The sequence below is a fragment of the Rhinoraja longicauda genome, chromosome 8 (genome assembly GCF_053455715.1).
Source record: "Rhinoraja longicauda isolate Sanriku21f chromosome 8, sRhiLon1.1, whole genome shotgun sequence".
Lineage (NCBI taxonomy): Eukaryota > Metazoa > Chordata > Chondrichthyes > Rajiformes > Arhynchobatidae > Rhinoraja > Rhinoraja longicauda.
The window spans coordinates 15,773,549-15,786,772 of NC_135960.1; the positions used below are offsets into that span (position 1 = coordinate 15,773,549).

General features: G+C 37.9%; 1 protein-coding gene across 5 annotated transcripts in view; it reads right to left on the reverse strand.

The window, feature by feature from the left end:
• Positions 1-13,224, reverse strand: part of mbd5 (methyl-CpG binding domain protein 5) — a 172,522-nt gene that overhangs the window by 57,759 nt on the left and 101,539 nt on the right. For 4 of the 5 annotated variants that reach the window (XM_078403364.1, XM_078403361.1, XM_078403363.1 and 1 more), the window contains exons 5-6: positions 10,090-12,180; positions 8,783-8,854 (exon numbers count right to left, since the gene is read on the reverse strand). In XM_078403364.1, the coding sequence (XP_078259490.1) occupies positions 8,783-8,854; positions 10,090-12,180 (2,163 nt within the window). The remainder of the gene's footprint in view (positions 1-8,782; positions 8,855-10,089; positions 12,181-13,224) is intronic. The other variant, XM_078403366.1, reaches the window with a different exon arrangement.

Here is a 13,224-nt window from a genome sequence, read left to right on the forward strand (position 1 = left end):
ATCACCTTTCGACTTTTCTTTAGTTGTACATTATATGAACTTACTACAAAAGCTGGAATGATATTAATAATTTATATCTAAAATAATGCCGCTAGAAACTTGGGAAATTGAAAATTAATGAAAATTCTCTTCAATCTCTCTGATCTATTGCATATCGACGATCGACTGCAGTCAGTGCTTCATGTTTCCCAATTAAGCAACATACATATAATTAGTTTTACTTTACAACATAAAACTACAAAATTGATGCATCAACAAAAATGGTTATGAAAATGTCCAAACTGTCTGATTCCAATACAGTCTTATTGGTTAGTTATTTAATAGCGCTCTCAATTATATTATAACATTGCAAAAAATAATAAGATGCTATTTATATTATGTCTATTTATATTATATAGATGGAATTTCATGTTTATTGAAATTATCATAACTTTCCCAGAAACAAAAAACTGCCTTGTTTTTGGTTGAGCTCACTGGTCTGGCTGCTTACAATATATACACTGGGGCCAGCTCAATACAATACCAGTAAGGCTAAAAGGATGAATAAGAATCTAACTACAATTGAGACGGAGTGTGAATAAAATTATAACCAAATCTATACCACACACAAGTAAGTCACTGAGAGACTGCATCAGAATGTTAAATGCAAATCTATACAAAATTTATGTCAAGCTTTCGTTACTACTTCGAGGTCATGGAGCAATAGAGTTGGAAATTAGATCCTTTTGGTCAATTTATGCATGCCGAAGCAGTTGGTCTACTGGGCCAGTCCCATTTCCCTGCAGTTGGCCCAAATCCCTCTAAACTCTTCCTATCGACTTGATCTGTCCAGAGAGACACTGAATCTCAACCAAAATTCTGTTTTTTTTCCGAAAGTTTGCAACTTTGACTTGTTCATCAGCAGTTGAAACAGGACCTCTTTTGAATCGACATTGGAGATGTAAAAGGGGTGCTTTGAAATGCGCTATTTAATTATAATTGTAGACATAGATTAACAATGGAATCTGCTAAGGTGCCCCACAGGAAATTGAAGAAATATTTACCTGTATTTAGACATATTAAAACTAGTAAGTAAACAAAGTTTAGATGTTTAAAGAACAGGAATCCAAGAAGAGTAATTAGTATTTTTCTTTTCCCCATTTGGAAATGATATTAAATATATTTAATAGGAACCTTTTTCCTTCTTACACAGACACAAGCAATTTAAATTTGGACTTCAAAACTTCCACAAATGAGGTGTAGATAACCGTAAAGATTAATTACTCCAGATGCAGATAGACAGCAAATCAAACCTAATGTTGTGAAAGATGATATAATACATTTGGGAGGGAGAAAACATGACATATACAGTGCGTGACTTTAAAAAACAACAAATGTGCTAAAGTTGAGGGGACACGTTAAATCTGAATAAAACATGTTGGCTGAGATTTTAACAATAGTTTGGAATATAAAGCACTAAACAATTATAAATGACCGGTTGAACTGTAGTCAGAAAATTCTGTCTGATTTGAAAACCTCACTAAAATAAGCATGGACAGGTTCACTGAGCAGACTCATTAACAATGGGAAGCTGTGATAGGAAAGAAAAATAAACTTAAAACTAAGAGAACTCACATAAAACATATCAAATCAAAACTGTCTAAATCCATTGCAAAACTGCACAAAACTAAGGACATCTTGAATCAAAATTCACTATTTACTTTATATTGCTCACTCGTTGTTCCATACATTACATATTGTGTGGAAGTATGGGGAAACACCTACAAAACTAGCACTAATTCAATCTTTTATACTTCAAAAAAGAGCCATAAGAATTGTCAATAAGGCTGATTATAATGACCCAACCAACCCATTATTTATGAAATCATACGCCCTAAAATTTATGGACCTAGTAGACTTTAATGCTTTACAAATAATGTTTAGAGCAAAAGAAAGTACACTTCCTGACTGTATCCAAGGTTTGTTTTCAATGAGGGAGAGCAGGTATCCACTCAGGGGAAATTATATGTTTGAAAAAAAGAGGGTAAGGCCAAATGTGAAAAATAGACGTGTGACTGTTAAAGGGCTCAATTTATGGAATAGTTGCAACAATTAATTAAAAGAGTGTAGTAATATGTGTAAATTCAAGAAAATGTTCAAAAATATTATATTTGAAAGATACAAAATATGTGATCAGCACTGAGAAATGACTGACATGACAGAAATATAGTGTAAGAAAATAACTGCAGATGCTGGTACAAATCGAAGGTATTTATTTCACAAAATGCTGGAGTAACTCAGCAGGTCAGGCAGTATCTCAGAAGAGAAGGAATGGGTGACGTTTCGGGTCGAGAGGTCTCAGTCTGAAGAAGGGTCTCGACCCGAAACGTCACCCATTCCTTCTCTCCTGAGATGCTGTCTGACCTGCTGAGTTACTCCAGCATTTTGTGAAATAAATACCTTCGACATGACAGAAATGATGTTCCTTGATTATATTTGTGTTTCTTTCTATGTTTTGTTTATCTGCTTCTGGCTTATGATGTTGTGTTTTTTAAATTATATTTTGTTTGATTGTTTTGTTTCACTGCTATATTGGCTAGGTAGGGTAAATGCTTTGTTAAGTATTAAGGGTAGGCACAATAAGCTTTGGCTTCTGCCTACACCTTTTCTTTCGGTCAGAGAATATCATGTGTGATTATATTGTTTTATCTTTGATATAATGATTTTGTGCTATTTAACTTTCACAACTGTATGGTCAATCTGTTGTACTGTATTGACTGTAAAAATAAATAAAATATATATTTTTTAAATAAAATAAAAATTAGAGAATATCCGATAAAGATATTCATTGATTCATTCATTGATATTCATCAGCACCATCACGGACCTCACCATTTCCGGCTATCTACCCTCTAATGCCACCAAACTTATCGTTCCCCAGCCCCGCACAGCCCGATTTTACCTCCTACCTAAAATCCATAAACAGAACTGTCCCGGCAGACCCATTGTTTCTGTCTGCTCATGTTCCACCGAACTTATTTCCACCTACCTCGACTCCATCCTATCTCCCCTGGTCAAATTCCTCCCCATCTACGTCCAAGACACCTCACATTCACCCCATCTCCTCGATAACTTCCAGTTTCCAAGCCCCCACGGCCTTATCTTTATCATGGATGTCCAGTCACTCTACACTTCCATCTCCCACAAGGATGGTCTTGAAGCCCTCCGTTTCTTCCTCGACCGTAGATCCAGCCAATCCCCATCTACTAACACTCTCCTCCGCCTAGCAGAGCTGGTTCTTACCTTTAACGACTTCTCCTTTGACTCCTCCCACTTCCTCCAAACCAGAGGCGTAGCTATGGGCACTCGCATGGGTCCTAGCTATGCCTGCCTCTTTGTCGGGTACGCCGAACAATCCCTGTTCCGGACGTACACTGGCCCCATCCCCGCACTCTACCTCCGCTACATCGACGACTGCATTCGTGCTACCTCTAAAGAACTCACTGACCCACGCAGAACTCACTGACTTCATACACTTCACTTCCAATTTCCATCCTGCTCTTAAATATACTTGGACTATCTCTGACATCTCCCTCTCCTTTCTGGACCTCACCATCTCCATCATAGGAGACAGACTATTGACTGACATCTATTATAAACCCACTGACTCGCACAGCTATCTGGACTACACTTCTTCCCACCTGCAAAAAGTCTATCCCTTCCTCCCAATTCCTCCTTCTACGCCGCATCTGTGCCTGGGATGAGGTGTTTCACACTAGGGCATCAGAGATGTCCTCATTCTTCAGGAAACGGGGCTTCCCCTCTTCCATTATAGATTAGGCTCTCACTGGGGCCTCTTCTACATCCCGCAGCTCTGCTCGTGCTCCCCCTCCCCCCATTCGTAACAAGGACAGAATCCCCCTCGTTCTCACGTTCCACCCCATCAGCCAGCTTATCCAACAAATCATCCTCCAACATTTCCGTCAAGTACAGCGGGACCCCACCACTGGCCATATCTTCCCATCCCCTCCCCTTTCTGCGTTCCGCAGAGACCGTTCCCTCCGTAACTCCCTGGTCCACTGGCCTCTTCCTACCCAAACCACCCCATCCCCGGGCACTTTCCCTTACAACCACAGGAGATGCAACACCTGTCCATTTACCTCCCCCCTCAACTCCATCCAAGGACCCAAACAGTCTTTCCAGGTGAGACAGAGGTTCACCTGCACCTCCTCCAACCTCATCTATTGCATCCGCTGCTCTAGATGTCAACTTCTTTACATCGGCGAAACCAAACGCAGGCTCAGCGATCGTTTCGCTCAACACCTTCGCTCAGTCCGCCTTAACCAACCTGATCTCCCGGTGGCTGAGCACTTCAACTCCCCCTCCCACTCCCAGTCTGACCTTTCTGTCATGGGCCTCCTCCAGTGCCATAGTGAGACCCACCGGAAATTGGAGGAACAGCACCTCGTATTTCTCTTGGGCAGCTTGCAGCCCAGTGGTATGAACATTGACTTCTCCAACTTTAGATAGTTCCTCTGTCGCTCTCTTCCCCTCCCCGTTCCCAGTTCTCCCTCTATCTTCCTGTCTCCACCTATATCCTTCCTTTGTCCCGCCCCCTGACATCAGTCTGAAGAAGGGTTTCGACCCGAAACGTCACCCATTGCTTCTCTCCTGAGATGCTGCCTGACCTGCTGAGTTACTCCAGCATTTTGTGAAATAAATACCTTCATTGATTTGAAGTTATGTTAAGAATCAGAAAAGATTTAAAATCAAATTAGACAGCAATTCATTAGCTAGATATGGCTGCTTCACATTGGAGACTAGAAGGCAACTTCTTTCAGTTTCATTTCTTGGTTCAGCAAGGATGATTACTCAGAAAGAACATGGCTGAATAGGTCTATTTTTATCAATTTATGATTTGGCACGTACATTGGAATCAGGTTTCAATAATATTTCTTTGGAGTAGGGATATATACAGTGGAAGTAGAAGTCATTCAAAGATATTTATGAAGCACAATATTCTTAGTTTGCTTTAAGCCAATAGATCTGTCAAGTCCAAATCTTTCCCCTGTTATAATATATAATTGCAGCTGCATATTCTTAACAATAGATGAATATTCAGAGGTAATTAAAACATTAGGAATTAAGAATTACATAAACTGGCAAACTATCTTGAAGCAATACCCAATTTATTAAGTTAAAATGTATATTTTCCTGGCTTAATCTTAGTTTTCCCAACTATGATGTACCTTGGGACATTTATTGTGATAAAGGCACCATAAAAATTAGACCTATCAAACATAATGAGCAAATTATATATATTAACTTTTTTAAAAACTGACATTAGGATGCCGAGGTACAATTGCTAGTCTGATGTTATCAATATTATTTTAATCAGTTGCACAGTTATGTACACTTCTAATGTAGTTTGTCAAATGTTGTTGAATGAGAGCAACATTCTGGGCAAATCTCCATGAACTATCCATTCTAAGAGTTTATTGGAAAAACAAGGTTGCTGAGGCTCAAAGAATAACAGATCAATCACACTAAGCTTCATTGGTACATTTTCTCATTTCTGAGCAGTGGTCTTCAGCCAAAAAGTGAATGAATTCACTCGAAACAATATTTGGGATGCTTTGCGACATAAATGCAAATTATTGTTAAAGTCAAGTTGATTTCAATTATATTTGTTTTATACAGCGTGAAATTGCAAAGTACGTTTTTACATAAAGTTAAATGGTGTTCTCCTGGTATCCCTGAAATTATTGTTTATTTATGACAGTGATATTTTGTTGAGCTAAACAACCACCATACATTTTATTCTTACTATTTTTACCAAGGAGAGAACATTTTGCATTATATAATTAACATGAAGTGTTAGTGATTCTATCCCCAACAGCGGCCATTCTAAGTGGAAAGTATTGACAACCAAATATAAAGAAACATTAAAGTGCCTTGTTTAAGTGCGACTTTTCCTAACACATGTTGATATAAGCATGCTAAACATGCAGTGATAAAATTGGCCTGATTGGGAATTATTTTTAAATCGCACTCTATTTTAATATCGTGAGATAAACCAAAGTTGAACTACAAGCATTAAATTTTAGCCAAACAGCACAAGTGCATGGAGTTGCATAATTTTGTCAACCGCTCATTTTTAATAACATTGATTAAAAAGTTTGAACAAACATGTCAATTCTATATCCAAATGAGCATCAGCCTAGAAATACAGTCATGAGCCATTGAATGCATAATAAACCTAAACCGATTAATTGGTTACATAAAGTTGCTGCAGTGCACATATTAATTGCAGATTTTCTGTAGTAAAGAACAATCTTGAATATACTTAAGGATTGGAATTCTGAATTGTAGTGATTAATTTAACACAAGTGAAAAAAGTTAATTTTTCTTCACACAAGTATTTTATGTATAACTTTACCCAACTGTATAAATATGTAAACTAAACATATATAAAAATAAAATTATACATAGTTTGTTATAATTTTAATTTCAGTTTCCCCAATATGCACATACTACAACTGATCCTATCATGTACCCAAGGTCATAATATTATGAAATAAGAATGGAACCAGAAAATATTAAGGTAACAAGAACATACTCTCCTAGATGTTGCCTCGTAATACAAAACAAATAAATATTACACAGAAGTGGAAATGCATTCAAAATCAAGTTACTTGGTCTACAATGGAACAAATGAATGAAGAATAAGAGGAGTAAATTACATTTCTTAATGTCAAGCCAGAAAAGGCACGTGGGAAAGAATTATTTCTAGTTAGTGATACTTTTAAATCAGTTTAAGTTTGTGTTCATCAAATTAAGAAAAGTGTCATTTCGAACTCTGTAAAGCTGTGGAATTTATGATAGAGGATGATTTGAACACATTTGCAACTGCACTGTCATTCTTTTTAATGTATTTTGCATCATATTTAATTCACCAATCTTGCATCTAGGATGTCATGAATATATCAGTTTGACTAAACCATAAGGTCATAAATCACTAGTGTTGGTGCAATTTTAAAGTGTTTAATTTATGGATGTGGTTTATAATCACACCCTGCTTGCATTCAACCCATTTCAAACCATGTGCTGCAACAAAAGGAAAAACAGATTTTCATAGTTCATGGTGCGGTGAATTGTATACAAGAGTAGGGAGGTTATGTGGGACATTAGTCAAAACATCTTTCTAGTCTTGGTCTCCCTATTTAAGGAAATATGTTAATAAATTGTTAGTAGTTAAACATAATACTTGTTGGTGAGTTGTCTTATGAGGAAAGGTTGAACAGGTTCCGCTTTTACCAACTGGAATTTAGAAAGGGGATAGGAAACTTGGTTGAAACTACAAAATCTTGAAGAATTTTGACATTGGATGTGAAAAAGATAGCTTCCTCTTGTGAATGAATTTAGAATGGGATGGAGAAGGTTATTGTTTTAACAAAAAGGGATCACCCATTTAAGACTTTTTCCCTTGGCATTGTTTTTCAAAGGCGATGGAAGTAGAATCTAATACAGGTGCTCCTCAACTTACGACGGGGTTACGTTCCACGAAACCCATCGGAAACCGAAAATATCATAAGTCGAAATGCATTTAATACACCTGATCATGTGGCCGGAAGCTTGCTACGGGTCGCTGCCTTTTGCACCATCGCAAAGTCGAAATATTGTAAGTCGAAGCAACATAATTCGGGGAGCACCTGTACTTTAAATGTGAGGTAGGCGCATTCTCATTAAGGAAGATGAAACGTTTGCTTGCGGTGGGTATGCAGTGTTGATCAGTGTTGATTGCTGAACGTCAGCGCAGGCAAAAGGAGCCATGTGGCCTTCTCCCACTCCTACTGGGCAATTCATTTGTCAGCATCTTTGTTTTAAAGAATCCTGAACAACCTTTAGTTTATTAAGTTAATGCTAACCTTAAGTAGAAAATATACTAGGACTACATTTTGGCAGTCTTATGAAAATCATTCTTCAAGCTTCCACCTCCATATTATAATACAGCACCTGGAGAAAGACGTCAGACAGTAGGACATCACATCTTCATGCCACACAGCTCACTGCAAAGATAATCCTAAATTTGATGGAGGTGATGTTTGTGGTTGAACTTCGACATATTTACTAAATGTGAGAATAGCTCACATTACATTTCAAATAAAAATAATTGATGATCTGAACTTAATAGTCACAAACAAACCACTGCCAAAACTCAGTTCTGATTATTACTCTATCATTTTGTTTGAGCCATCGACTCCTTCATACTGATGGACACAAGAAATAATTCAGGATTTAATCACTTCTTCCGTGCTTTGGTCTGCTCCATGGTATTGTTTGGTCACAAAAATGGTTCCAGATTAGGTTCTTCACCGAGATTCAATCACCACTTGAGCATTTGTGTAAAGGCCAAGATGCAAATACTTGTAGAGAAAATTTCATTCACATTCCCCAAAAGACAAACTTTTAACTGTATTCTATTCAAATTTAAATCTAAGTCCTGGATATGAAATGAAGATGTACTACGATAGCAAAATGTGTTCAAGAGACTAATGGAAAAGCAAATTTCAATCAGAATGCAAAGTTAAGGTTCTTAAGATGTATTGAGAATGAGACATGCGGCAAGCATATTTTTACCAAGAGTACGTTTTTGGAAGATTTTCATTTAGAATTCTTTTTGAGGCTGCTTGTTCTAGATGGAGTACATTTTTACTTTGTTCAAATTTTTGTACAGTCTCAAATTATTTATTTGTTTGGGGTGATGGGGAATTGAAAATGGGTCCAGTTTTTACAAGCATACCTCCTGATTGGTTGACCAAGGAACAACGTTGGTGTCTGTGTAGATGTCCATGGGATGGACCATCCTGCCCTCCTGAGAGGATAGCATTAATGAGGGCAAGAGAATTGAGGAAAATGTTGTTACAAGATAAAAATTGACATAGCAAGAAAAGTGTCAACAATGATGCACAAAGAGAAAAATATACCACTCCCTCCCATCATGGAATCTCGACATTTCATGTCATGTACATGTAATTCAATTAGACAAACACAATGTGTCGATTAAGTGTACTCCTCATTTTGACCAGCTTTGTTGTGGCTGCTTTGTGCTGAAAAATCTATGTGAATGACACGCAGATTCCTCTGTCATTTAACTTGCTGCCATTTCCTTACACAAAGCAATCCAGCCAGTCTGTCCAAAACATGATCCCCAAATAGTTATGCTTATTGAGACAATATGCTGTCAAGGTTGTGCAATACCACAAAACTGTTGATACATGGTCAGTCTTCCTCGAATGCACAATTCCAAAGCTGTTAACAATTCAACTTGTGTTTCATAAAGCCTGGAAATATTCAATCTTTATACATGCTATATGGATCTTTGACTCCTCCGCCCCAACACAAGGTAGTAAATATTTAACTTTTGCATTTACTTTCACTGTGCAATATATCAGTGATGGATCAAAATTATTAACATGATTATTATAGATTTTTTTTTAAATGGAAGATACTTTGTTGTAGGACTCTGGTTTCAAATGGTATGTGATTAAAAGTGGATAAATTCAATTCTAAATTAAAACAAGAATATCTTACATTAATGGCTCAACTGAAATGCAATTTTATATTTTCAATTTATAATAAACTCAAATTCATATTCGCGAGGAAATGGTCACTTTGAGGCTTCAAACACATTGGCAAAAAATTGGCTGTTTTTTACTTATTATATACCAAGCACATAATCACATAAGTGAAACTGAATGAGCATAATGAAAATAAAATAAAATTAATCAAATATTGAAAGGATCAGCAACATTAGGGTTTTGAACTTACAATCCTGAAGAAAAACCATGTAAAATCACACAGAAATCACTTCCTGGTCAAAACATTAGTATCAGTGAATTGACACCATACTAGGATAAAGTATCTGTAAACCTTTTGCAATTTACAAAATTGACAAATTTAAGGAAATCAGATGATAGAGAAATCTGTACAATCCTTGTGCCACAAATGAAAAACACGAGTGGCAAATTATATACACAGTTGAAACTAGAGACAAAATTTGAAAATAACGTAAAAAAAATAAATCAATGGATTAGTGTAAAACCATACCTGTGTCAGCATTGGTTTGGCTACAAATGCCACTACTGTTTGGTACCATTACTGAAGAGGCTGCAATTCTTGAATGATGGTTGGAATGCAAACTATTTCCCAAAGTCATTCCTGATTGGTGAAGCAGCCCACAATTGCCACCATCATGGGGCTGTCCAACTAACCCAACAAATTGATTGTTTAGGCCCTGACAACTGTGGATTAAACTACTATTTGTATTCTGGCAAGAAATACCTTCCCCTCTTGTTAGATTTTGAGCTGATAGGTTATGAATGGAACCAGGGTTCAAACTAGTATTTGAAAAGTTATGTTGGTTGGATGAACAAGAAATACCTGTAGTGGAACTACCACAACTAGCACTGCTATTGCCACTGATTTGAGAACTCTGTGAACTCATTGACTGAAGTAACTGAGACATGGTGTTATTCATAGTCACAGATGAATTCTGTCCTTGTTTCCTTAAAGAGTCAATCACAGACTTTGGAACTCCTGAGCTGCTCATCTGAGACTGTTTCAGCATACTCAATACTGTAGGGGTAGCTTGCTTCCGCTTTCTTAAAGGATCCTTTTGCTGTGCCATTAATTTGTCTCTCAGTGCTGCACGGCCACTTTGACCTTCATTCACTGAAAGCAGCATGTTTGTAGTTGGTGGAAACATGGTATTTAAAGTGCTGTGTCCTTCACTATTGCCACCACTGCCAACACCACCACTACTGTTACTACCAGACAGTTTGTTTTGATTAGCTAGCTGTGCTTTGGCTGCTGCTGAAAGTAAACTGCTTGCTGGAAATGAGGCAGCATTATGCTGGTTCAAAATTTGATTTAAGGGCATTCCGAGCAAACCTGGCTGACCCTTTTGTTGTTGAACATTTCCAACAGATACGGATGGAAACAGAGGATTATTTTGAGGATTCAAAACGTTGTTCATTCCAACCAACAGCTGATTAGAAATATCTTTGTATTGATGATGCCCATCAGGCTTAGTAGATGGACTGGATGGCATAGATGGCCGTGGAGAACCCATAGATGACCTTGGCGACCTTGGAGGAACCTTTATTCCACTGCAGCCAGACTGAGGACCTGCAGGTGGCATCATTAAGCTTCCGTGATCAGAAGATGTGGATGACGACCGAGACCTTTGTGGTGACGCCTCAATTCTTCCCATTACAGGTCCAATCATATGTACTGGAGAGGTAACTGGAGCAGGAGACACAGATGTGGAAGTTGAATGTTGAACCCGTGGAACATGAGTTCCATGATTTACTGGGCCGGGTTTAACAGTTGGCAATGGTAGATTGCTTGGCAGAGGGACAACAGCAGGAGGCATGTTTACATTCATCATAGGTACCTGAGAGTGCATGGTGGCCTGGAAATTAGATGTATTCATAAGTACTGGATTAGGTTTACTTGGTATAGGATCAAGGATACCTAATGGATCTTTTTCTGAGGGCAATGGCTTTTTCTGGAGAGCACACGATGTTGGGGGTCCTTGGGGAGGTTTGTGAAACATAATTCGTGGCATATCCATATTCGATGAATAATTACAAGATGTTTTTTTCATTACTGGACTTTTTGTTGTCATTGTTGGTGAAAGAGGTATAGAAGTCCTACCAGCCATAGCACAGGATGGGTGGGATGAAGAATTCTGCATCAGAACTGTGGGTGGGGAATGGGGTATTCTATTTATGTGAATTGGGCTGGAGTTTGGCCCAGCATGAAAGCCTGGATTACTTCTTGTAAACACGTCAGGACTTCCCATTGTATCAGTCCTGGGAGATATAGAACCATCTCCATAGATCTGTGATCCCGATGATGCTGGGCTAGAAAGACCACCATGACTTCCACGATATGGAGACTTCTGTCCTTGATCATTGCTACCCAACCTTTGCCTGGAATAGACATGAAGTTCTTGTTGGGGGCTTCCACATAGGTCCTGTTGATAAAGCCGTGATGCAGCATTTGGACCCCCCATCAATTTAGGCAGAAATGCGTTCTTGTAGTCTGGCACTGAAGAATTTGTTATTACTTCTTGTGACTTATTCCTCGTTGCTCTTGGAGTTGCAGCCCGAGATTGTACCATAGGAGCGCCACCTAAAAAAAAATTCATTATGAATAAAGTACAAGACTGATCAATCTATTAAGAAGTCTATTTTCATCTCATTGCTCATACCATTTCAATCCTTACTTTACTCCACTGTGACCCAGTTAAAAATAACCGAAATCTGAAATAAATTTGGGCGCACTGAGGTTTTGGTGGGGAGGAGGGGTTGGTGATTCAAAGACTGGAAGGTTTGGTGGAGAAAATTCAGAAATTGGAAGATGGCAAGAAAACCAGCCAGATTCTCACGAATGACTGCTGGTTGGCAATTTTGGTTGGATCATGGGCATACGAACAGCAGGCAAAGACCTGAGTGTGTGGCTGTGAAGGCCTCATGACTGAACATCCTATTAACAATTGCAATTCGTGACATGAGAGGACTTTGTTTACTGGATAGTTGTGAGAAACTCGAAGACCATTGCCACTTCCTTCTGTGAACTCTCACAAATGTGTGTTACTTTTTCATGAATGGAGATGAGAACATCAGAAAAGGAAAATACACCATACCTAGTTCTGCTGAAGTAACTGGAATGGGCCAATCAATATTTGAAATGCATTCACAAAAAAATACATTGGTTAAAATGGTTATTGAAAAATTGTGTGTTAGTAAGGAAAGTTAATAATAATGTTAAGACAGTCTTATACCAAATTTGCACTTCTGGCAATTTCTCTGTGTATTCTATTCAAATCTGTGGTTTATTACATAAGGTCACATAAAATAATTATAAAAATACAGAAATAAAGACGATAACATTTTTAAAAAAGCACACTCTTCAATTTTACCTGCTGTAAAATCAGACACTTGTTTCAATAAAGCCTCTTTATCCAGACAACATAAAGGTATATATTTCCATATATCTATCGCCAACTCCACAGAATGCATTGTGCATTACCAGCTGCTGTGTGCTGTCATAAACCCCTCCCCATCAGTCAATTTAGGTACAATAGCTTAGTGATTATCCTGAAGGCCACAAGTTCAAGTGCCAGAGGGGCAAATGGCAAAATAATGAAAATTCAGTAACCTCTGGGTTACTCAG